At 37.9% G+C, this 26,585-nt stretch overlaps 1 protein-coding gene across 1 annotated transcript in view; it reads left to right on the top strand.

Moving 5' to 3' along the window:
• The window catches only part of CDC73 (cell division cycle 73), a 91,053-nt gene that overhangs the window by 8,876 nt on the left and 55,592 nt on the right, over positions 1-26,585 (top strand). Inside the window, exons 6-10 of the mRNA XM_019976434.2 lie at positions 2,856-2,944; positions 6,705-6,921; positions 10,524-10,622; positions 12,470-12,548; positions 14,389-14,453. Of these exons, the coding sequence (XP_019831993.1) occupies positions 2,856-2,944; positions 6,705-6,921; positions 10,524-10,622; positions 12,470-12,548; positions 14,389-14,453 (549 nt within the window). The remainder of the gene's footprint in view (positions 1-2,855; positions 2,945-6,704; positions 6,922-10,523; positions 10,623-12,469; positions 12,549-14,388; positions 14,454-26,585) is intronic.

The following is a 26,585-nucleotide window of genomic DNA, read 5'->3' as shown; positions in this document are numbered from 1 at the left end:
AGGGCCAGACAAGCCCTCCTTCAGGCTTTTGGGGCCTTGTCTTCATCCAGTTCCTCCCCTCTGCACTGTAGGCAGAGCGGTGCATGAATGACGAGGCGAGGCTGTACTCCAAAAAAACTTCATAAAACGGGCAATGGGGCAGATTTGGCCTTTGTGTTGTGGTTCACTTTCCCTTGGAATAAGGTGGTGTGGGAGTTTGCTCCCCTCTGAAGAGCTGTGAACAGTTACTTTTTCCTATGTTAACTTGTCAGGTTAGATGATTTGGTAGTATTTTATAGTCAGCAAGTGGAATATTACTGTTGGTAAACAAGGACAGTTTATGTTGAGTAGAACCCTTTAGGAAATGCAGCTAATGTTGAAAAGATGATTTATTAACTAGGTCAGTTGTCTTAAAACTTTACAAAGTTTTAAAATGTTAGGAATTTAAATTGTATAATTACAGTACTGTTTATTTAAGTTTATAACAAGCCTCAGATCAGTTACATATAAACATTCTGAAAATGGAAGATAATGCATTAGAGGCTTGCTTAAAATCTGAGAAATGACTAAATCGGCTATAAATAAATGACCAGTATAGGAATAACACTTGTAATCACTGGTAGGGTTAACATTACTAGAAACTGTAAGTCTTTTCATTTGATACTTGTGTAACAATCCAATAGTTGTACCTTTTGCCTGCTTCATGAATAGCAAAGCATCCACAGTTAGAAAAGGATAAGGAAAGTAACTCTTAGGGGCAAGGTTGGTTGGTAAATACATACAGTAGAATCACTGACAAAATTTCATGCCAAGATTATGTAATTTTGCTTCAGTGTACTCTGAGACTTGTTTTTTCAGATAATGATAGAGATAATTAGCTCATTGTTGTTATTCTGCGCCAGGTGATACTCTATGTACTTGATGTACTTTGTTAACTCCTGTAATCCTCACCATCACCTCCTGAAGTCGGCAGTACCACATATGTCATCTGTGAGCTCACAGGCTCAGAGAGCAGTGACTTGCTGGGGAGCACATAACCAGGATTAGAGCCCAGGCAGTCTGGCTCCTGGCTGCTCCCCTCTGCAGGGTACAGATTTTGTGGCAGCAAAACTGAAATTTTCCACAACTCTGTGTGTGTAAAAGGAGGTTGTAACACATTGTGTACAAAATAAGTGAATTTAAATTCTTCATTTATTGGGGAAAAACTGAAATTCATGGTTTAATTATTTGAAAGAGTTGAATATCTCAGAATTGCAGATTTGCTAGGATTCTGATAACTTTAAAAATCAACAAGAAATAGCATAATAAAATTCTTTCCAGAGTATTTGTAGAGTTAAATTGAATTACATAAATAGCCATATTACACACCGAGAGTTTTCAGTTCAAATATCTGTTGAGGGCCTGCTAGGCACTTTGCCAGCAGAGAGAAACCTTGGGATCTGGTTGAAACCTAGGCTGCAGTTGTCTTTAAAATCAGTCTCTTAAGGAACTTGAGTAATATGTGTTAAACTTTTATTTTAGATGTAATTTAACACATTTGTTGAGATATTAGTCTTTGCATTCACCCCGGCAACATGGCAGTTTTAAGTTTAACATGGTTAGAACGCAGTTAGAGCACGACGTTTCTCTGGGTTTGTAGAATCTACTGATGGATTTTATACAATTTCATATTTGTTAGCCATAGACACTGACTCTGGTTCTCAGTTTTCTCATTTGTTGAATGTAGGCATTGAACTAGATCAGAGTTACTAAGTTTTGTTTTTTAAGTAACCACTTTTCAGACTTAACTTTTACCTGAGATTCTAATACCTAAATAAGGTAGAAGCTGAGTTGCAAAGGTTGAAGTCAGGTATGAAATGGCTCATGGGCACTTTGTAGGAAGCGCATGGCGTTCTGAAGAAGATCCTTTGAAAAACATTCAGCTTTCACTTCTGGTGTTGTTCTGTGCTAAAAGGTTCAGGACCTGGGGCAATATACGAAAACCATCTGGATCCAAGATGAAAGTTTTGACTGTGGTTAAGGCTCCTCATCAGTTCAGTTCAGTCGCTCAGTCGTGTCTGACTCTTGGCGACCCCATGGACTGCAGCACACTAGGCCTCCCTGTCCTTCACCATCTCCCAGAGCTTGCTCAAACTCATATCCGTTGAGTGGGTGATGCCATCCAACCATCTCATCCACTATCATCCCCACTATCATCCCCTCCTTCTACCTTCAGTCTTTCCCAGCATCAGGGTCTTTTCCAAGGAGTCAGTTCTTCGCATCAGGTGGCCAAAGTATTGGGGTTTCAGCTTCAGCATCAGTCCTTCCAGTGAACATTTAGGACTAATAAAATGTTACTTTTCTGAGGAGAAGGAATTTTTTGTTGTATATTGTCTTTCTGAGTAAGAGTAGCTATGCTATATTATAAAAAAGCCTTAATCATAGGAAAAACTTACTAAAGTTTATTTGTAAGCTTTCAGTTCTAATCTTAGGTGCTCCAGCATACATTTGTTACTGTTTTTATGTAAAGTTCAGTTCAGTTGCTTAAGTCGTGTCTGACTGCGACCCCCTGGATTGCAACACGCCAGGCCTCCCTGTCCATCACCAACTCCCGGAGTTTACTGAGACTCGTGTCCATCGAGTTGGTGATGCCATCCAACCATCTCATCTTCTGTCGTCCCCTTCTCCTCCTGCCTTCAATCTTTCCGCATATCAAGGTCTTATCCAATGAGTCAGTTCTTTATGTAACTAAAAGTATTATAAAATTGACCCAAGGCCAGTGATGCCTGGGACTTTATAGGTGGGACCTTTGGCAAAAGTTACGTGCAGTGTTTATGGTTTTTTTGTTGTTTTAAAAGTTAAGTAAAATTTTAAAATATTTACTGACTTATTTTCAGGATGAAGAGTGTGTACGCCTTGATAAAGAGAGATTGGCTGCTCGTTTGGAGGGTCACAAAGAAGGGATTGTACAGACTGAACAGATCAGGTAAGAATTTCTTTGATAGAAAATAGGCAATTTAGGCAGTATATATAAGTGTATGTGGAAACAGGGGTATTAACATGCTGTCTACATATATGACATTCTTCAGTGTGTGTCTCCCTGCCCTCAGTTCGAAAGAAGATGCTCGAGCATTTTTTATGATGGAGGATTGGAAGCCATTGTGCTGCTTAGGCTTTCTGGAAGTTTCTTGATTCTGATACCATATTGCTCTTTTAAAAAATTATTCCATATCCAAGCCACTCATTTGTCATGAAATCTCTTATTGGTTTATAGCAGTGATCAGCAGACTTTTCTGGTAAAGTACCATATGTTAAATATTTACATTTATTGAGATTATTAACATGCTTAATTCTAGGTCAATAATTCGCTGCTGTTTTCTGTTTGTCTCTTTGTTCTTTTCAAAATTTTGTTCCCTAAAGCGCAAGTTAACTTGATTTTGGATTAAATGAATATATGCTATGATTCTGTTCTGTCCTCTGTTGGCTGAGTAGTGTGTGCTGCTGTTCTCTCCGAGTGGCTGCTGGGGGTCGTTGTGTGTGGCGTGTGGCATCACAGTCTGCCTGCAGGGTCTGCCACCTTGTGTGCAGGGCAGGAACCTCAGCACGAGGCGCTTCCTGTTCTCTCTTGGCGTTTGTGCTGCTGTTGTCATACGTTTTACTCATAAACGTGTTCCAAACACCACAGTGCATTGTTCTTACTCTTGTTTAAGCATCTAGGGAAAATTGTGTGTACTATTTCCATGCCTCCTCTTCCCTGTTGTAGACTTATGTACCCGTTTTTTTCCTCTTTGGCCTGGCTGACTTACTTTTTTTTTTTTTAACTTAACGTTCTTTTAACATTTCTTTCTGTTTAGGACGCTGGTGTTTCTTTCAACGTTTTTATTTTGGAAAAAATCCCCCTCCCCCCCGCTTTTTAAAAAATTTTCATTGGATGTGGAATTCCAGACTACCTCTTTTTAAAGTGTGATATACCACTGTCTCCTTGATTGCATTGTTTCTGGTTAAAAATCTGCTGTTACCCCTTTTTCTTTTTTTGGTGGCAGCTTGTGGCTTGTGGGATCTTTGTTCCCTGATCAGAGATTGAACCTGGGGTCCTTGGCAGTGAAAGCATGGAGTCCTGACCACTGAACCACCAGGGAATTCTCTTTTGTGTCTTTTAATGTGGCTTTTTTCCTTTGACTACTTAAAAAGTTTTCTGTATTGCAGGTTTGGAACTATTTAATTATCACATAACTTTGGAGAGTGTTGTTCATGTTTCTTGTGCTTGAGTTTTTGAGGGGATTTTTGGGTTCATAATTTTCAGTGAATTTAGAAAAGCTTTTATACCGCTTCCTCAATTTTTTTTTCCCCCTTTCTCCCCTCTTTCTGACCTAATTACTCGTACTCATAATTGTTCAACAGCTCGCTTATGTTCTTTTCTTTTTTTGGATTGATTCTTTTTTCTGTTCATTTTGGATAGTTTCTGTAGTTTTGTATGTAGTTCTCTCATTTTTTCTTATATAATTATATTCGTATTATATTGGTAGTCTCGAACATTGTATTTTTTACCTTTACAAGTTAAATATACAGCCCATGTCTCTCTGTTGAATGTGTGGAATAGTTATATTATTTTGGTGCCTTTGCCAGTCCTGCAGTTTTTTCCAGTTTAGATTTCTCCTCGTTCTGGCTCACATGTTCCTGCTCCTTTATATGCCTGTACTGTTTGGATACCAGACATTGTGCATCTTACATTGTTGAGTGCTGGATGTTTTTGTGTTTTTCTAAATTTTCTTTTTTGTTTTGTTTTGGGACATAGTTACTCCTTTGAAACAGTTTGTTCCTTTTGAGTCTTGATTTTTTAATTTAAAGAATTGTTGTTTGAACAGTGTTTAGTTAGGGTGTAAGAATTGTTGTTTGAACAGTGTGTAGTTACTGCCCACCATTGTTGAGACAGGACCATTTTGACCATTACGCCATCTAACGCCCCATAAATATGAGGTTTTCAGTCTGGCTGGTCGGACTAGGTTCTGCTCTTCCTCCTGTGTGGGTGCTGGACTCCGTTCCCTCTAGGTGGTTCTGTTCCTCGCTTTAGTTTCCAACTACTTATGGACTAATCAGTAATCTGCCAGAGTACTCGAGGGGTCCTGTGCAACTCTCTCTTCTCAGGCACTCTGGCCTGTGAGTTCGTGTACTCTTTGATCTTGCTGGAATCCCAGCTCTATTTTCCCAAATCAGGATATACGGTAAGTTTTGCCTGAGTTCTCCCCCCTGTGCTGTGTTGGGAACTTACAAGGGTGTAAATTGCAACCTCCATAGGGCTTACTTACTCAGTTTTCATGTGTGAGAGATCACTGTCTTTCATTACTTGATAGAAGATATTGAGTAAACTGTTGTTTCATATATTTTGACTGTTTCAAGGTAGGATGATTAACCAATCCCTGTTACTTCATCCTGGCTAGAAGTAAAACTCCAGAGCTTGTCCAGTGCACGTTTTGATTATAGTTTAGAAAAGTGTTTGAATTTGGCTCAAGGTATGCTGGTATGCTTTCGATTTTAAGGGAAAGTTGCATAGTATTATATAAAATGAATCAAATGCTGATACATATTGAGCATCTGCTATAAAGTACTTTCATACCTAATGGAAATAAAATAGCATACTACATAATACTACCATGTTTAAACCTGCAGGAATTCCTGTCTTTTCCCCACATGTTGTTTAAACGTATTTCAAGATTGTCATCTTGTGATTAGAGTAATAATTTTATCAACTGCTGTTAAGGTATCCAAACTCTTTTTCTTGTTTTTATGTTGTAAGAAATGACACTAAGCTTATCATTTTAATGAAATCTATACTTTCATTGTTAAGTCTGTTTTTTTATTACTTCTGAAAGCATAGTTTCTGTTTGCTATTTCAGTGCTTTTTGAAAATGAAGTAAAAGAAAGAAAATGAGAACTTCAAAGTATCGTTTTATGTTCCAGACTTTAAAAGGGGTGTATGTTTATGTGGCACATAAATGTCTCTGTCAGCTGTAAAATTGATATGTTGTGTATTATAACATAGATTTGAAACCTTGAAATAAATTTCAAGGAAAACTTTGGATTCTTTACAGAATGAAATTCCTCCCCCCCCGACCCCGCCTTTCAAGGTGTTGTGTGCACATGCTTATGGGGGGGGGGGTGGTGTGTGTGTGTTTGTGTGTATGTATGTATGTGTGTGTATTTGCATACAGGATGGGGAGGGTTAGCAAACAAAAGTCTCATATAAAAGGCTTTTTTGTGGAGGGAGAGCAGAGAAAGTTTTATTACAGGGCCACATAAGAAGGACAGGTGGCTTGTGCTCAGAAAACCCAAACTGATGGGTTTCAGCAAAGTATTTTTAAAGACAGTGAGGGAGCGGTGTCCCAGGGTATGTGATTGGCTTGTGCAGAATTCTCTGATTGGTTGATGGTGATCAATCTAAAAGGCTATATTAATGAATTATTTGGGTAGGGGAAGATATTTTTAAAAATGTGAAAAATAATTGTGCATCGTTCCTCCTAAAAATTACTAATTTGCTTATAGGGTAGTATTTTTATGTGGACTCTTAGATGGTTATAAGTTATCAAGTGTGTCAGTTTTATGTATATGAAGGAAATGTTAATGTATATGTATATGGAGGAAATTGCCACTTAAAGTATTATTACCAGGAAGTTATAAATGTAACAAAATATTTTATAGTGTGCTCAAGAGATCCTTGCTGTGAATATTAAAAAAGACGTTGCTTTCAGGTCTTTGTCTGAAGCTATGTCAGTGGAAAAAATTGCCGCAATCAAAGCCAAAATTATGGCTAAGAAAAGATCTACCATTAAGACTGACTTAGATGATGATATAACTGCCTTAAAACAGAGGAGTTTTGTGGACGCTGAAGTAGATGTGACCCGAGATATTGTCAGCAGAGAAAGAGTGTGGCGGACGCGAACAACTATTTTACAGAGCACAGGAAAGGTAATTAAAATATTCCACTTCTTGTTTGTTAGTGTCTGTGTGTATTTCAACTACGGTTGATTTTAAAGTTGGTTAAAATTTCCTGTGAGGAGGAATTTTTTGTATCTAAGAGAGCAGTAATCATTTAGCTTTCTAACTGACCTGTTTACCATTCCATGCTAGTGTATGATTGGTGGTTGGTCATCAGATAAGCTGATGAAAAAGTCTGAGTCAAAGTGCGAGTCCCTTTCTTTCCACCTTATTTATAAATCCAAAGAGATTTACAATTTTGGTGAGATTTTTTGCTTAAACCCAGTGAACAGGGAATATTGATGGTGAGCTCTCTGGTCATTAATACCAATATTAATTTTTTTCTTCACAAAGTAGAGGACTTAATGAAAATGGCCCAACAAACATTTATTTGTTTATTTGATACATTCTCTTCTGTTGGGTGGTTGTGGCAGTGTCTGCTGGTTCCTCATTAATGGAGTTGTTTTGTTTTTGGCTGCAGAATGGTGGGTTTTCTTCATTTCCTTTCCCCCTTTTTCCTGCCTCCTCTCTCCTGTCTTCTTCTCTCGTTTCCTATTCATGATTATAAATAACTGCATTAAAAAACATCCTTGTACATACACCTTCATGCATTTATTACTACATAGCAGAGGGATTAATGCCTAGAAGCCAAATGCTGGTTAAAGGAGACATGTACTTTAAATTTTGAAAGATAAGTTCAAAGATACTGGATATTTAGTGTCTTAATATATCTCCAAAAAGGTTGAGTCAGTTCTGTTTCACTTACCTATTTTCACCTCTCTTTTCCTCCCACACATCTGAATTTTCTCTTAAATGTTAATTGTTCACTGAGACACAGTTCACAGTGATGATTTGGTGAGAAGATTTTTTAGAAATGGTGAGATTACTGTTGAAAGTGAACTTCATCATTGGTCTAGGCAGACTCATTTTGTTTGCACATTGTTTTTGGATTCTGGCCCTAAGTTCACTGTGCCATTTTAGTAGAATAGCTACTACAAGGAATAATATATGAAGGGAAGAGTTTTTTCTCTTGTACTTTGACTTGTTTTGTAGAGTAGTTGATGTCAAGATTAAGAATCATTCTCCAGAGCTTAGAATTATGAAGAAATCTGAAAACATGAGTAAACCTTAAGTTTGTATTTAATTTATCTGTTGATGAAAGATAGTGAAAGTCGCTCAGTCGTGTCCAACTCTTTTCGACCCCGTGGACTGAATAGTCCGTGGAATTCTCCAGGCCAGAATACTAGAGTGGGTAGCTTTTTCCCTTCTCCAGCGGATCTTCCTGACCCAGGAATCAAACCCATGGTCTCCTGCACTGCAGGCGGATTCTTTAGCAACTGAGCTATGAGGGAGCTGTCGTAGATCTGTTGATACTCATTTTTAATGCCTAGGGTGGCTAATAGTTAAGTATTACTACTTATATTGTTCTTCCAGTGTTCATTGTAATTTTTGAAATGAATAACTTCTTTGAGCTCTAGGTGGCAGGATTGTACCACCATTTCACAACTAGAATTTAGCATTGTTGGCACCAATGTGTAATTTAAAAATAAGTTAGCATTAGAAGAACTGTTTTGTAGCTAGGTTTGCTTCTGTGAGTATTAACATTTTAAAAATCAAAATGACGATTTTGACTGGTAGTCCCTCTGTATACTGTTTTCATCTGACAAACTCTTAAAAAAAACAAACAAAAAACTTTTAGGTGCTTATTGCCCTGAATGGCCCTACGATTTTAAACAGATCTTCATTATTACCACATAGCAGGGTTTTCTTATTGGCTGAGTTTCTTGAGCAAAAGCTATTTTTTCAAAATTCCATTGCAAGCACCTTACAAAAAAGCAGTCTAATTTTATGATACTGTTTAAGATATACTTTTAAATTTACACACACTAATATATAGTCATTGTTGAAAAATTGATAAAAGAGATCACTAAAAGGAAGGTATAATAATCACTTGTAATTTTATCACATAAAAATAGCAACATTTTAATTAAGTTTTTTCTGGAGTTTGAGTCTCTCATGAAATGCTTTATTTTTAAAATAGTGAAATTTGCTTTTCATGTTTTTAGCTATTTTCTTAATAGGATTAAGACTTTGATTTGCATTTGTCACTGTGTTGACATTTGCACTTCTGGTGCAAAAGCAGTGGTTAGTTAACTGCTAGTATCTTGGTGTGAATTAAAGCATTGGCACCAATCTTTGCTAGTGGCAATTTTGTCCACTAATAATGGCCTTGATGAAATTAAAAAATTCACTAATTTTATTAAATCTTAACCTTTAAGTATATTCTTACCAGTATTTTCTGTGATGAAATCAGAACACCAAAATATGATGATTGTCTCCATGAAAAGCACATGTGCATTTGGCATTTTTTGGAAAATGAGGGAGGAAAGGCTGTGGGTTCAAGAAATAAAATTGACAGTATTTTTTGGTCAATTAAAAGAAAGTTAGAATTTGGGAGGTTCCTTTTTGCTACTGAGACCATAGAGTTTCCTAAATTTAACATAGTGTCACACTTGCTTGTCATTAACATTTTGGAAAATAGTTTTTCATAAAAACAAGTTATTTTTACTTGGAATACCTTTTCCCCTCATTTTTGAAGGAATTAATATTTTAAAAATAGCGCAAATCTCTAATTTGATAAATATTATAACCTGTATAAACCAAGTCTCTTTGGGGTGTGCCATGATTTTTAAGAGTAAGTGGTTGTGAGATGTGTGTTTGTTGTCCTAAAGAATTATAGGAACTAGTAAGTGCTGTTACTGTGGCAGTGGTTAACATTATGTTTCAGGCTGTCTCTCCTCTCCTATCCATGTTTATTTGTGTGACATTTATGTGACATCCTCCAGCAGGCACGTGGGGGCACTGACTTGGGGTGCCTTGGTCCTGGCCTTCACAAAGGTTATATTCTTCAACAGGAGACAGAATGTTGCTTAAAATGATGAGTGATGAACAGGCAGAATTAGAAGAGCCCCAAGGGAACTGAGGGAGAGTCTCAGGTGAAAGAAGAGTATTTCATGAAGGAGTGGTCAGATTTGCCAGCTTTGTTCAATGTTGCTAAGGTTGTTCATGTAAAAGTTGTTATGTTTTTAAAAATCTTTCCAACTTACACAGCTTTGAAAAGTGCATGTTGACTCCTAACAGTATCTCAAACTTTCAACATCTATAAAGTATAGTAGTCTGAAATTAGCATTGGAGTTTATCAAGAAGAAGCTTTAATAGTTGATTTCTTTCAGAAGAAATAATTTCTTCTACAACTAAGAAGCTCCCTTGACAGTAGATCTGCTATAGTTTTGTTTTTAAATGTTACCTTGTTTTCTGCTTACATTTTTTGAATAAATGGAGAATATCAATGAATTTATAGCTAGTTATGTACTTTAAGTAAAATGAAAATAAGTGAATAACATTGGGTTTATAATAAGTGGTCTTTGGATGAATTTCCTAGTAGTAGTTGATTTTTACTTTTGTGCGTATAGTAATCATGCCTCATTATGATGTAGTAAGGGAAGAATTAATAGAGAAAACTGAATCTGAAATTGTTTATTGAGTATTTAATTTTAAGTGGACTCAATAATCGAAATCCATTTCTGTTTCAGAATTTTTCCAAGAATATTTTTGCAATTCTTCAGTCAGTAAAGGCCAGAGAAGAAGGGCGTGCACCCGAACAGCGACCGGCCCCAAATGCAGCGCCTGTTGTAAGAACATTTTGTTGCTTCTATAGTAGTTTTATTAAAAGTGATTATTCAGTGTTGTCATATTGAAAACATCTTTAAGTATTTATTTGCTTATTTATTTTAGAATTGAGACATACAAAATTATATTTTTTCAAGTATACAGCGCAGTGATTTGACATTTATATGTATTGCAAATTGATCAGAACCAGAAGTCTAGTATCCATCTGTTACCATACAGAGTTATTGCAATATTATTATTTATTGACTGTATTCCCCATGCTGTATTTTGTATCCTTGTGACTTAATTATTTTATAATTGGAAGTTTGTACCTCTTAATCCCTTTTATTTGTTTTGTTCCAACTCCTCCCAACCCCTGTAATGACCACACGTTTGTTCTACATCTTTCTGTGAGTGTGTTTCTGTTCTGTTTGGTTTGTTGATTTGTTTTCTTTTTTTAGATTCCACATATAAATGAAATCTATGAAGCCAGTTTCATAAGATTCAGCAAAGGAAAAATAACATGCAAATAAAACCTTTTTCATTTTATAATTTCTAAAAGTATGTCAAAATTTGGTAGAGTACTAATACAGTCTTTGCAAGAGTAAGTAGGTTTATTTGTTCATGAAATTCTTGGTGTTTAACCTTTTCAAGGTAGTGAATTTTTGCTGGTATTTAGATAAACACTTCAGGTGACTTGCTGGCCAGGTTTTTTTTTTTTTTTAATTGGAGGATAATTGCTTTGCAGTGTTGTGGTTTTTGCCATATATCGGCATGAGTCAACCACAGGTGCGCATTTTTAAGTGCCTCTTACTTGTCAGGCAGTGTGCCGACAGAGATACAAGACGTATAAGAGTGAAAAGCTTCCTTTGCACTTATGGTCTAGTGGGACATACAGATAAATAAAAAAGGCAGGGATAGGTGCTGTTATTGCAAAACAGAGTGTTTATAATTATGAATTGGTGGACTTGTTGAATAGCAACTGGTAGGAAACTTACATCAACTCCTAAAACAGTTCAACTGTTAACTTTGTGACTAAATATTCTCTGTATTCTCATAATCATTAAACTACTTGAAAATTTTAATGTTTGGCATTTGACTGTGGAAGTATATACCTAGTGACAGTCTTGAATGAATATGTTTTATTTGGAGTAATAATTGTGGTAGCATCCTATTGTAACAAAATGAAAAATATTTCAGTCTTTATAAATACCATGAATTTCCCAAGCAATTTTGGGAATATTCTTTAAATACACTTTTTTAGTTTATCACAGACTTTTATAGAAAGTATTTGTGAGTTAATTAGATGTTAGATTGGCACGTTTTTCTGAGTGTTTTAAAAAGACAGCTTTGTTAACTTCAGCTTTGCACTGTACATTGATAAATGGGTTTATTGTCATTATTTTATTTATTTAATATAAGGATTAATAATTTGGGGAATAATTCAGTTAATAGACTCCAACATGCCAGTTGAATATAAGGTTTGAATTAAAAGTTTATTTTTTGGGTTAAAGAAAAATAGTTTATGATTGGAGTGAGTTTATTTTTAAAGAAATTGAATCGTAATGAAATTATTAAGTGCACCCATTTTATTTCTGCAGTTTCTGAGAATTTTGTTTTTCGCCTCGGTGCACATTTACTTGGTGTTCTTTACCTCCTCCCTAGTTGAGATGGTTTTCTAGCAGTAAACAGTATCTTGAAAATCAGCTTCAGACGATTCCCCAGTTTTGTCTACTCCTTGTTTTGGTTTTATTGGCCAAGGTATTAAGAGGAAAGCTTAGAAAACAATAGCTTTATTGTGGTTTTTATTATAAGTATTAAGTAACAGTTTAGACAATATTGACATATAACTTATGATGTTCTTCTGCAGGATCCCACATTGCGTACCAAACAGCCTATCCCGGCTGCTTACAACAGATATGACCAGGAACGATTCAAAGGAAAAGAAGGTGAGTTACTTGATCTTTCTCTTCCCCTTGCTGTGGTTGTGCTGAACCTGAGAGGCAGTGCGACCTCATGTGTGGGAGCAGGAGTTGGCTAACTTCTGCAGGCCAAGTCTGTGCCACCACATGTTTTTCTGAATTATGTTTTGTTGGAAAACAGCCGCGCTCATTCATTTTTGTATTACCCCTGTCTCCTCTAGCACTGTGACAGCAGTGTTGAATTTTGACAGAGATCATGTGGCCTACAAAGTCTAAAAATACTGTCTGGCATTTTACAGAAAAGTTTTGATGTTCCTTTAACAGTAGTCTGTCTCAGTTTCCTTCTGTGTGTCATTACGATACTAATAGTATTAATAGTAATCCCTTTGGGTTATTGTGGGGATTAAACTAGTTAATAAAGTCCCCAGAATAGTGACTGGTGTATATAATAAGCTACCTATAAATAATTGCTATTGTTAGCCTTAATTCTATTTCTCAGAAGTTTATTTTAGGGTAGAAACTCTACATATCAAATCATATTTCCCCAGTTATAAATGTGTGCGTTGAGGACTTGGGCACACAGACTGGAGTAGCCACGTGAGGACTGGCTTTGTGATGGCTCCAAGGCTCATTCAGCAGTGAGCCGTTTCCACATCAGCAAGGTGCTTAGTGAGGGTGGGACTAATGTCAGTGTAACTTTTCTTGGGCTCTTCATTTATCTCATTCATGAAAAAATGAGACAGAAGCAACTGTAAAAGGGTAGCATTTATGATTTCTTTCTTGCATAATCTGAAATCCCCATAAGTTTATTAAAGAACTTGTTGCCTTGATGCAGTGAATTTTGTGTGCTTGTTCCATTGGCTGGATAAAGGTAGGTACTGAATGGCATAGAAAGACGGTTGCTGCTGCTGCGTCACTTCAGTTGTGTCCGACTCTGTGCAGCCCAATAGAGGGCAGCCCACCAGGCTTCCCCGTCCTTGGGATTCTCCAGGCAAGAACACTGGAGTGGGTTGCCATTTCCTTCTCCAATGCATGAAAGTGAAAAGTGAAGTGAAGTCGCTCAGTCATATCCGACTCTAGCGACCCCATGGACTGCAGCCTACCAGGCTCCTCCGTCCATGGGATTCTCCAGGCAAAAGTACTGGAGTGGGGTGCCATTGCCTTCTCCGAGAAAGATGGTAGTTTGTCCTTTTATCCAGTTTTTCTCTTGGAATGATTTTTGTCAAGTAGGGGTTGGCAGCTTACAGCCCATAGACCAAATCTGAACCTCCTGGGGTAGAATCAGGCTATACTCATTTGAATACTTATGTTGTTCATCCTGCCTTTGCACTCCAAATGCAGAATTCAGGAGTTGTGACAGAGACTGTATGGTTTGCAGTGTGTAAAATATTTACCTCTCTGACCTGTTACAGAAAGGTATACTGAGACTCTGTCCTGGAGTGCCTGTCGATATTTAGTGTTGCTTTTCTACGAATTACATAGCAGGTACTGGTGATTGTTACTTTGGAACACAGATTTTTATGTTAAAGAGTTCATATTAGGACTAAATAACTTGGGGATTATAAAATATTTTATTCAGTTTCACTTTTTGTATTTCCAACCAGCTATATGACTTGAACACAGTTGTAGAGACAGTCCTAACCAGCTTCTGTACTTTGGGCCCATTGGTGTGTGTTGTTTGCATCTTTGAGCCTGGTATTCCTTTGAAAGTTTTCATCTTCACAAGTATGTAAGTTAACTGTATGTCTAGTAGATTCAAGGCTTTGTTATTCTAGTGAGCTATCAGATATAATGTAGATTATTACTTTAGATTTGCTATTTATCATAAAATATATAAAATCTAATGGTAACCTCACTTTCTTTATAGAAACGGAAGGTTTCAAAATTGACACGATGGGCACCTACCATGGGATGACTCTCAAGTCTGTGACGGTAAGTCACTCTGACTCCAGAGGTTGTTATGTTCCAGTCATTTTATGTGAGTAGCAGATGTTGAAGGAAATCTGTGTTCTCTAGTAGTTTCTATTTCAGGCATTTATCTTTAATGGCCAGTTGTGCTGACAGAGCTGAGGGGTATTATTTGATTCATGGGTGTCTTTTTTTTTTTTTTTTTAAGCTGAGTATGTTTAAATGAAAGTTGTTTTGATTAACTTGCAAGTAGATTGGATGCTACCTGGTTGGAGATTTTAAAGTTAGTGATGAGATAAGAGGTTACATTTGGGAGAGTTCTTTGCCATAGTATCTCATGTCCTTAAAATGTAATGTTTTACGTTCTGAAAAGACAGATTGTAGTAGTTCATGTCATGCTACGAATTGCATACTTGACACAACCGAATACTTAATGTCTGTGATTGTAAGCCTTTGGCTCACTTTTAGCAAATTTGTCTTTTTTATTTTTTAACCTCCTAAAGATGATTATTTCTAGATGATCTGACCAAGCCCTATTTTTTTTTAGAAAAAATAAGTTTCAGTTGTACAGTGTTGTAATTTAACATCTGTGTACGCTACTGAGCGATCACCACAAGTCTGCCATACAGCTGACCCCCTCACCCATGTCTCTTAGCTCCCAACTACCTATATTTCTGGTCACTACTTATGGTTAATGCAGTAATCTTTGTATCAGTGAGTTTTTCTTGAGTGTTTCCATTTGTTGTGGGGTTTATTTTTTTTTTCGGTTTCTGCATATGAATGAAATCACATGGTATTTGTCTTTTATCTCTGTTTTGGTAATACACTGATTTTTAAATTGTCATCAGATTTGATTTTATATTATTAAAACTGTATGAGGACTCCTTATTCATTCAACAAGTGCTTATTGAGTACTTGTGTCAGACATTGTTCTGGTTGCTAGGGTTGTTGCTGTGACTAAACCAGATAGGACTCTTTAGACAGAGGAGTCAGAGAGGCCTCTCTGAGAAGGTGACAGCTGAGGAGAGGCTTGGTGAAGAGCGTTGTGTAAAAGACATGCAGGCGTCAGGACTAAGGCCCCACACGCCACGGTGTCCGGGCCAGGTCACTGGAGTAGAGTGGGTGAGGGGAATGTGATAAAAGACTAGGTAAACCGTTTTATGAGATCTGCTTAGTTCTTCCTGACTTTAAAAGGTAACTCACAGCTGTAAGATTTAACTTAAATTCTTAAAGATTTATTTATTGATGTTTATTTGGGGGCAGAACTTGCCTATTGGCCAGTTCTATAGTGAACTATAGAACTGATGCTATTATGTAGCCATCAAAGTAAGGTTTTTGTGGTTATTTTTGTCACTGTTGGTTTTACTTTTGTCTCATCTGAAATGCTGTGAAATAGATTTCATAATTGAACTTCTATGCGAGTAGTGAAATGTGTGATAGTTTTTAATAGATGCTTTTTACAGAACCGTTTTTCTAAAATCCAGGGACAGCTTCTTAATTAAACAGGGTGAGAATGATGAGGCTGTGCTTCCTTATCAGAGTCTTTGTTCCTAAATATACTTGTAAGAGGCAAATTTAAACAGTTCTGTGGTGTGTGATTTTACAGGACCAATCACAGAAACACATTGTGTAGGAATACAGCAGAAAGACTAAACATGGTTAAATTGTTAGTACTTTTAATGTTTTAATGCCCGGTTTGAATCTCTGTCCTGCTCGTGACCTGAGTCATTTTAGCGTTGTTAGAGAATAATACACTGAGAACTTTGAATCTAAAAGCTTTGAAATTTTAAATGAACCTCTGACTCATCCTTTCAATGTAATTTTTTTCTCCCTTTTTTTTTTTCAATTATTACCTGTTTGTGAGCTTGTGAGTTTCACCAGCTTTCTCTGCCTTATTCTCCAATTAAGAAAGTTTCTCTTGTGAGATCCACACAAACATACAAAGCTATTAAGAGTATGTTAAAGGCTTTGTTGTACAGATATGACTTCCTTACTAATTTATGTGCAGTTTATTTTTGCTACCCTTGTTCTTCAGGGTTTTGAAATGCCTCGTTGATATACATAGTTATTAAGGTTAGTTTCAGTCTACATTAGGATTGATCTGCATATCTTTTAAGTTGAAGACGCTCGAGTTCTCTTAGATTTTAGACTAAACTAGTAAGTTGACTTATGCAGACTAGAAAATTTTTGTACAAATGAGTTCTCTACATGTATTATACAGAAGGAATATGTGGGTTTTTTTTTCTGCATCTTTTTTGGCTGCCCTGTGGTGCTTGAAGGATCTTAATTCCCTGACTAGGGATTGAATTCATGCCCCCGGAAGTAGAAGCACGGAGCCCTAATCACTGGACCACTGGGGAATTTCCAAGGATATGTGTTTTGATAATACTTCGTAAGAATCATAATTGAAATCTATAGAAATAAAGGCCTAGGCAGTGTATTTTGTAATGTTTCATGAAGATGATGATTTATTGAAGTTTATTATAGAAACAGAAGCCCAGGCATCTCTAAAGTCACAAGTTTGTGTAGCTGGGCCTCTGGTTAGATTTTGAATCGTGCCAAGAAATGCAGGGTCACAGGACCTTTATGTTGAAGAATAGCTGGGGGCTTTCCTGGTTGGGAGACTTCCTTCCACATGTGTCACTTGGGTTCTCTAATGTTTAAGAAATACTGGATTAAACATATTTTGTGGTACAGGAATGTTGTCATTTTAAAATTATAAATATCTTAACTGAAAGACAGAGTGTGAACTCTTTCCTGGGCTGTTTACCCCCCAGGTTGGCCCCTTTCTCCCTCCTGTTGAGAATGCTGCAGAGAACCAGAGTTGCATGGCATCAATTTAATTGACGTGATCTTAGGAGTCATGGTTTGGGAGTAGGAACAGTTCACTATGGAGGACATCAGAGTATATTTTCATGTATTTCTTTAATGAAAGGGGCGTTTTTAGACTGAAAAAATGCCATTAGAACATGCTTTTCTTTGTATAGTAAATAAGAGCTGGTGATGAAGACCTTTTTTTGTTGGGTAGTAGCAAACCTGTGGTTCCACTGGAGAGGGAATAAGAAGATGTGGAAATCCTTCATCACGAACCACTTTATTTTAACCTCCCAATCTAGCTTGTTTATGTGAAAGGGCTACATGTTCTAGCCCCTGTTCTTACTGAATATCATTGACTCCTTTTGCTGTTTTTATTTTTGAGGAAACCTTTTGCAGTCTGAAATCATACAGATCAAAAGCTTTCATTTCAGGTTGTTATTTGAAGCCACTCCAACACTCATCATAGTTCTTATGATCTCTTTTTTTGGGAAACCATTTTCCCGATAGTAAACTGGGGTGGGTTTCCCATATCTGTGCGAGAGGTTTAATACTAGCACCATCAATTTTCACTTTTCAGAAGGATCCAGAATCTCAGTTTTCACAAAGTTACACTGTCAGTTAGCTTGCTCATCTGGGATTGAATTGTCACGGGAGTGCTAGTACCAGGACTGCTGTGGAGGTGGGTTCAGAGCCCAGGCCAGTGGGAGATGGGGATAGCTGATCAAGACTTGTCATGTGGGACCCGCCTCCCTCTACTCTCCCTTCAGCAGATGTTTGCTGGGTGCCTGTTGTGTGCTAGGCTAGGTGCTGGCACATCACTGGTGAGCACAACCAGACATGCATGTGGACTATTTTTAAATGGACTGTTGGAGAGGCACATGGCTCTTGTGCAGTTATGACTGTGCCAGGTGTGTGCAAACCCATTGTGCCATAAAACCTAAAATTGGAGGATTTCTATGGGAGTTAGAACACTTCACTGAGTGGGTAGCTCTTGAAGTAAGGTCCAGAGTTTGAGTAGGAGCTGACATAAAGATTGCAGAAGAACACATTTTTACAGCGAGGGATCAGAAGGCAGGAAGGAGCAATGCCCGGGGGGAAGGATGTGTCACTTTGAAAGACTGGAAAGAAGAAGGGTTACTGTGTGGGTTTGAAGGGTGCCTCTGGGAAAGGAACTTTCCAGAGCTAGGTGCAGCTTGCCTGTCTGTGCTTGCCAGGGCCTCTTAGTGCATTTCTGGGGTCCTTCACTGTGGCCCCACATGAATTTTATTTTTATTCATCAACACTTAAAAGATCAGAGTCTGTCACATAAACAGTTTGCATTTCCAGCCCCTTGAGAAGCCTCTGGGCCCACAGTCCACCGTGACAGCCCCATGTCCACCTGAGCAGTTTACTTTCTCTACCTGCTGTGTGTTCTCCGGGTTGCTCCAAGCTTCACTACTCTGGTCTTTTATGCCACCTTCTTCACTTCTGTACACCACTTAGGTTCTATTGGCCTTTGAGTTTGAAATCCCTGCTCTAAATAAAGGCAGTACTGGCTTGCTAAAGAGAAGTCAGTCAGTTGGAAACACAAATTTAAAGCTTTGAAGTCAGTCCTGGCTTTGATTCTCAGCTCGTCCATTCATTCCGCCACTAAGTTGAGAAGGTTATGTAACCTTTTTGCCAGAGGTTTTGTTTTTATAATAAGGATAGTAGAATTTACATCATAGTATTATTAATGAGTGAGTAAAGTGCCTAGCACAGAAAGGACTCAATAGATAAATGATGGCTACTTTTATTATGAACTTATAATTTTATGTATAATCTCAGTTTGTTGTATGTGTAAATGTAGGCAACTCTACTTTCAGTGATGAACTTAATATTACATGTTTAATGATACAATTTTCATTCAAAGCTATGAAGACTAGTTTATTTAAATATTATGAGAACCCTTTTCTTCTCCAGTAACTGGAATGTTTTTTACTGTAGCCGTGTGTTTTTATGAGCTCTTTATTCTTTGAGATAAAATCACTACAAAGATGTTATCATATTGAGTGTGTGACAGCTTAGCTCGTTAGGCTTTTCCATTTACCTGCTAGGGCTCATATATAGAAAGAGGCTTAATTTACTTAGATTTAAACTATTTATTTTGATCCAAAAAGTATATAAAGTGTTGAGATTTTAATATATGGTCACATAATTGTAAGTAAGAATATTACTTTTATAATTTTCTGTATTCTGTATTTAGATTGGCATGTTTTTGCTTGAGAACATTACCCTTGAAATAATTTTCAGAACTTGTTGACTCTGTTGATGTTTTGGGAGATGGGAGGGGCACTCTCTCCTTTGTCAGCCTGAGCAACATAAAGGTGTACCCCTAAACAAAACAGAGCATTGTATGTTTTCTGTCAGTCACTCGTTATATGTCTTAAGCTTTTGAAAGTCAATTGTATATCTTTGATTTACCTGTTACATGAAGTAAATACTTAACTTTTAACATATTAATATTTTGTACATAGTTTATTTTTTATTATACCTGCATTTTCATAGACTTTTCTAAGATTTCACCACTAAGTTGAATGTTTTCTTTGTACTCTTAGCTTCACTTGTATCCCTCTTATAGTAGTTTTCCCCAAGTGATTTTTCCATACTGGTTTTTAAAAATTCTTTTATAATGTGCTTATTGTAGATTTGGGACATACTGTTAATATAAGGGAGACTGAGGAGAGCACCTTGTTTTGATTTCTTTGCCTCTTTGTTGCAACAGATTAGGTATTGATTTTTTCATCTGAAAAATGGGATTATGATAACCTCCTTTGAGGTCTTGAGGGTTTTAAATGTGCACAAATGTACCTAGTTTAGCATTGTTCTTTCAGTGCTGTTTGTAGCACTGAATTAATTGTAGTTATTGCAGGAATATTTATATTATAGGTATTTTATAAACTTTCTACACTGAATAATGCAGTGCCCCCAACTCCCTTTTTTTTAAGTTTTATTTTATTTTATTTTTTAACTTTACAATATTGTATTGGTTTTACTATACATCAACATGAATCCACCACGGGCGTACACGTGTTCCCCATCCTGAACCCTCCTCCCTTCTTCCTCCCCGTACCATCCCTCTGGGTCGTCCCAGTGCACCAGCCCTAAGCATCCAGTATCGTGCATCGAACCTGGTATACCAACTCCCTTTTTTAAATTAGTTGGGCACTATGTAGAGTGAACACTTCTTTGGGTGGGTATTCATGTCCTAACACTGATACCTTCTTATAGGTATTAAAATCTCATTTTACCTTAATACTTTGTTAACAGAATCAGCATTTTGATGCTGATATACTTAGAAAAAACAAATAATAGTACAGATCATGTTAATAAGTGTCAGGGAATTTTAATGCTTATAAAGTAAAAGGTATTTTCATGATATTGCTCTTCTATACTGTTGCTTTCAGTTTATGTATCTTGTTAAGATTACTGAAAATCCATTACACAGAGGATAGTACTTTTGGTGTAAGCTGAGATGGTTAAATGCCATTAATGTAGCTTTTCATTTCATTCGAACCCGGGTCTCCTGCATTGTAGGGAGACACTTTTCCGTCTGAGCCACCAGGGAAGTGGCTTCCCTGGTGGCTCAGAGGTTAAAGCGTCTGCCTCCAATACAGGAGACTTCGGTTCAATCCCTGGGTTGGGAATATCCCCTGGAGAAGGAAATGGTAACCCACTCCAGTATTCTTGCCTGCAGAATCCCATGGACGGAGAATCCTGGTAGGCTACAGTCGATGGGGTTGCAAAGAGTCAGACACGACTGAGTGACTTCACTTTCACTTTCACTAATAACTAGTAATCGGGCATTTAGATATTCTCTTGATGGGTACTTTTCTGTTAGGTTGTTGTTGGCTGAGTTTTTGTTTGCTGTATCAATTTCTAGGTCTTCATAAATTGATTTAAATCTTCAGTGAATTTCCAATCTTTTATATAAATCTTACATTCAAGTTTTATTTTCCAAGCGTCTTAGTATGTTTTCTCTTAAAACTCATTGGATTGTTAATTCATCCCTCACTGTCCCCTCTGTCCCACACTCTGACAAACTCATTGGGTCTTTAATTCTAAGTTTTGGTTTCGTTTCCAGGTCATTTTCTTGATGGATTTTTCTTTTAGTGTTGTTCTTCTGGTCTTTCCTGCTTCTCATCTTCCTCTGTGAGTGACTGTTCCCATGTTTATTTTAAATCAGATCAGATCAGTCACTCAGTCGTGTCCGACTCTTTGCGACCCCATGAATCGCAGCACGCCAGGCCTCCCTGTCCATCACCAACTCCCGCAGTTCACTGAGACTCACGTCCATCGAGTCAGGGATGCCATCCAGCCATCTCATCCTCTGTCATCCCCTTCTCCTCTTGCCCCAATCCCTCCCAGCATCAGAGTCTTTTCCAATGAGTCAACTCTTCGCATGAGGTGGCCAAAGTACTGGAGTTTGAGCTTTAGCATCATTCCTTCAGCTTTAGCATCAGTCCTTCCAAAGAAATCCCAGGGCTGATCTCCTTCAGAATGGACTGGTTTGATTTCCTTGCAATCCAAGGGACTCTCAAGAGTCTTCTCCAACACCACAGTTCAAAAGCATCAATTCTTCGGCGCTCAGCCTTCTTCACAGTCCAACTCTCACATCCATACATGACCACAGGAAAAACCATAGCCTTGACTAGATGAACCTTTGTTAGCAAAGTAATGTCTCTGCTTTTGAATATACTATCTAGGTTGGTCATAACTTTCCTTCCAAGGAGTAAGCGTCTTCTAATTTCATGGCTGCAGTCACCATCTGTGGTGATTTTGGAGCCCAGAAAAATAAAGTCTGACACTGTTTCCACTGTTTCCCCATGAAGTGATGGGACCGGATGCCATGATCTTTGTTTTCTGGATGTTGAGCTTTAAGCCAACTTTTTCACTCTCCACTTTCACTTTCATCAAGAGGCTTTTGAGTTCCTCTTCACTTTCTGCCATAAGGGTGGTGTCATCTGCATATCTGAGGCTATTGATATTTCTCCCGGCAATCTTGATTCCAGCTTCTGTTTCTTCCAGTCCAGCGTTTCTCATGATGTACTCTGCATAGAAGTTAAATAAGCAGGGTGATAATATACAGCCTTGACGTACTCCTTTTCCTATTTGGAACCAGTCTGTTGTCCCATGTTCAGTTCTAACTGCTGCTTCCTGACCTGCATACAAATTTCTCAAGAGGCAGGTCAGGTGGTCTGGTATTCCCAGAGTATCAATAGCCTCAGATATGCAGATGACACCACCCTTATGGCAGAAAGTGAAGAGGAACTCAAAAGCCTCTTGATGAAAGTGAAAGTGGAGAGTGAAAAAGTTGGCTTAAAGCTCAGCATTTAGAAAACTAAGATCATGGCATCTGGTCCTATCACTTCATGGGAAATAGATGGGGAAACAGTGGAAACGGTGTCAGACTTTATTTTTCTGGGCTCTAAAATCACTGCAGATGGTGACTGCAGCCATGAAATTAAAAGACGCTTACTCCTTGGAAGGAAAGTTATGACCAACCTAGATAGTATATTCAAAAGCAGAGACATTACTTTGCCAACAAAGATTGGTCTAGTCAAGGCTATGGTTTTTCCTGTGATCATGTACGGATGTGAGAGTTGGACTGTGAAGAAGGCTGAGCACTGAAGAATTGATGCTTTTGAACTGTGGTGTTGGAGAAGACTCTTGAGAGTCCCTTAGACTGCAAGGAGATCCAACCAGTCCATTCTGAAGGAGATCAGCCCTGGGATTTCTTTGAAGGGAATGATGCTGAAGCTGAAACTCTAGTACTTTGGCCACCTCATGTGAAGAATTGACTCATTGGAAAAGACTCTGATGCTGGGAGGGATTGGGGGCAGGAGGAGAAGGAGATGACAGAGGATGAGATGGCTGGTTGGCATCACTGACTCGATGGATATGAGTCTGAGTGAACTCCGGGAGTTTGTGATGGACAAGGAGGCCTGGCATGCTGTGATTCATGGGGTTGCAAAGAGTTGGACATGACTGAACGCCTGAACTGAACTGAGAATTTAAATTATGCAAGTCTTTGACTTTTCAGAAGAATTTTAACTTTAATTATGCAAAAAAATTTTAGTTTTCCTTATAAATCCCCACAGCCGCAAATTCAGTTTCTAATATGATTAGACTATTATAATTTACCCTAAAAGGCAATACAGAATGGTTCGTTGTATCCTTAGGAATTGTTGGCTTTTAACAGAGAGAGCTACATTTTAATAACAGTCATTCTGATGGTAAATTTGTGGATACATTATAATTCATCAATAACTTTAGTTTATGTTATCACATCTGCCCCTTTCTCCAAGTTCCTTTAACAGGAAAAGTAAATGTTAAAAGTTTAACTATTTAAATACATTGATTTAGGGAACATTTTTTCTTTATCTGGATTAAATGTAATAGATATAATTGATTTAATACCTTGTAATAAATTGATAGATACCAGTTTTGGGGAGATCTATGACATGCATTTGGGGGCTTCCCTGGTGGCTCAGATGGTAAAGAGTCTGCCTGCAGTGTGGGAGACCCAGGTTTGATCCCTGGGTTGGGAAGATCCTTTGGAGAAGGAAATGGCTACCCTCTCCAGTATTCTTGTCTAGAGAATTCCATGTACAGTGTAGCCTGATGGGCCACATTCCATAGGGTCGTAATTACTTGGACACGATTGAGTGACTTTGTGGCACACATTTGACTTATTTCTAAACTTCCTGAGTCCTCAGTAGTTTTGAAAAGTTCATATAATTTTTTTTAGAAGCACTCATCATCAGCACAAAGGTCATAGGATAGTAGATTTTACAAAAATGTGCTTCCCCATGTAACTTCCCCATGTAACACATGGTAGTGTTACACTTAAAATTTACATTGGAACCCTCTTTGTAGATTACTGAAGACCAGTCCCTGGTCATACAATCTGGTTGTGAGTACCTGAAGAATTTCCACCACTGTCTTTGTAGTAACAGATCAAAGCATAAATAACTGCTGGGGATGAGCCGCAGTGCAGAAGGTTATTCTCCCTGGCAGAGTTCACGCGTGTGGATCCCAGGTTGCCTTAAAAGGTGGCCTTTCCTTAGCAGTTTGCCGTGGCCCAGAGCAAGGCTGAGAAACTGGGTAATGTTAATGTTTCATTGTCAAGCTTGTGAAACTAACATTTCAAATGCTGAGTTATCAGTTTCCAGTGAGAAAGGTAATGGCCAAGGACAGCAGGCACTCAGTTCTTCTCTCCCTCAGAGAAACTTCTTGGAAATCAGAAATAGTATTTGTGTTTCCCAGTAAAGTCAGACCAAGTGCAAAGGCCAGGAGACCTTTAGTAGTGACTGAATCCCTCCCCACTGACCCCCCCCCCCCAAACCTCCTTTTTTCTTCATTATGAAAAATTTCAGATGTACATATAATTAAGGAAAGTAATATATGATTTTTTAATCTGTCCATCACACAGATTCTATGATTGTTTTTTAATCACTTTTACTTCAACTGTTCACCTCTCCCCCTTCTCATGAACTTCTGCTGCTAAGTCGCTTCAGTTGTGTCCGACTCTGTGCGACCCCATAGATGGCAGCCCACCAGGCTTCCCTGTCCCTGGGATTCTCCAGGCAAGAGTACTGGAGTGGGGTGCCATTTCCTTCTCCAGTGCATGAAAGTGAAAAGTGAAAGTGAAGTTGCTCAGTCGTGTCCGACTCTGAGCAACCCCGTGGACTGCAGCCCACCAGGCGCCTCCGTCCATGGGATTTTCCAAGCAAGAGTACTGGAGTGGGGTGCCGTCGCCTTCCCCAAAACCCAGACAGACATTTTGTTCCTATGTACTTTGCACTTCTTAGAAAAATGCTCTTTTTTAACCTCGCATTATTACATACAACAAAATAAATAGTAATGGTTGATATTCTCTAATATCCAGTTCATTTTCCAGCTTATTTGATTTTCCTGAAAAATCTTTTTGTAGTTTGTTTATTGGAAGTAGGATCCAAAGAACCACTGGTAGTTACAGGAGTTGCATTTAGTTGATAGGAATCCTACATTTCTTTCATTCAGGGTTAGAAATTCATGATTTTTTTTTTTTGGTGCTGTGGACCCATTTAGTAGACTAATGAATCTTTTGAGTCCTCTCTCTATCATGTTTTTAATGCATAAAATACATAAGATAACACAGAAAGCCAATTGTATTAAAATAAGTTATCAAAATTAAAAAAAATACAAATTTATGCACATGGTACTTTGTGCTGCTTTTACTAATGCATTATATAACAAGATGTAGGGACAAAACTAATAAATGCCAGAATTTTAAAGTACTACTATATACAGTGTTTGAATATATCTGTAACAGTTGTGATATGAAAATATTCAGTTCTGTTGGTGACAAAGCCACAACCATTGTTAATAGTACTGTGGTTTGTTGGCTACATCATGAGAGAAGGCAGTGTCAATTTCTGTCAGATATTGGTGAAAATTAAATTATGGATTTTTTTCCCATCTAAATTAGGGACTCTGAATTCTATCCACAACGCCCTATTCTAAACATATTAAGAAAGAGCCTGGCTGTAGGTCTGCCTCACTGGCTCGTTTCTGGTTTTTCTACAGGCTTATCTCAACCTTCATGGCCTTTGTCTTTTTAGTTCTGTTTGCCTGGCTCATTTTTCCTGTTGCTCTTCATAAGACTGCCTCCTCAGAATTCAGATCTCAGTTTAATGGTCACTTTACCAGGAAACCCTCCCAGTTTTTTTCTGCTAGTAATTTTACGTATTTGTGTACATGGATGATTTTCTTTGCCTATGAGGGTCTGAAGTCAGGAAACACATCTTTTTTGCTCTCTACCACATCCCCAGTGCTGAGCACAGAGTAGTGGTCACATGGGTGTTGCTTGAAAAGTATTTATTGAATGAATGAATCTTAAGCTCTTATTATCCATATATTTCTAGTTACTTCCCATCCTTTCATATGCCTGTAGACTGGTAGTTAAATTTATTATCATTATTGTCAGTATTTTGTGCTGTATAGGCCATCAGGCCGCTTGACGGTCCTCTGTACAATTTCCAGTGGCTTTTCACTGTGTTATCCTTGATGAATCAGGTTGTCATACAGCGTCTTCCCTCCTTGCCCTCAGTGCCCTGGCCAGCATCTTAGGCCTTGCCACTCATTTCCGTTCCCTCATCTCCAATAGCCGCATGTCTTGAAGGTCTGTGGACTTTGCTTGCTAACATCTCTGCAGTTCTTACTTGCACACCACCACCGTCCTTCCTGGTCCAGCTACTTTTGTTTCTTCCCTGGATTGTGCAGTGGTCTCTGAATTGGTCTTCTCGTGTCACTCAAACATCTCTTCAGGATGCCTCA

Source organism: Bos indicus, chromosome 16 (genome assembly GCF_029378745.1).
Source record: "Bos indicus isolate NIAB-ARS_2022 breed Sahiwal x Tharparkar chromosome 16, NIAB-ARS_B.indTharparkar_mat_pri_1.0, whole genome shotgun sequence".
Taxonomy (NCBI): domain Eukaryota; kingdom Metazoa; phylum Chordata; class Mammalia; order Artiodactyla; family Bovidae; genus Bos; species Bos indicus.
Note: the sequence above shows the minus strand (reverse complement) of the source record. Positions and strands in the feature narration are given on the sequence as shown.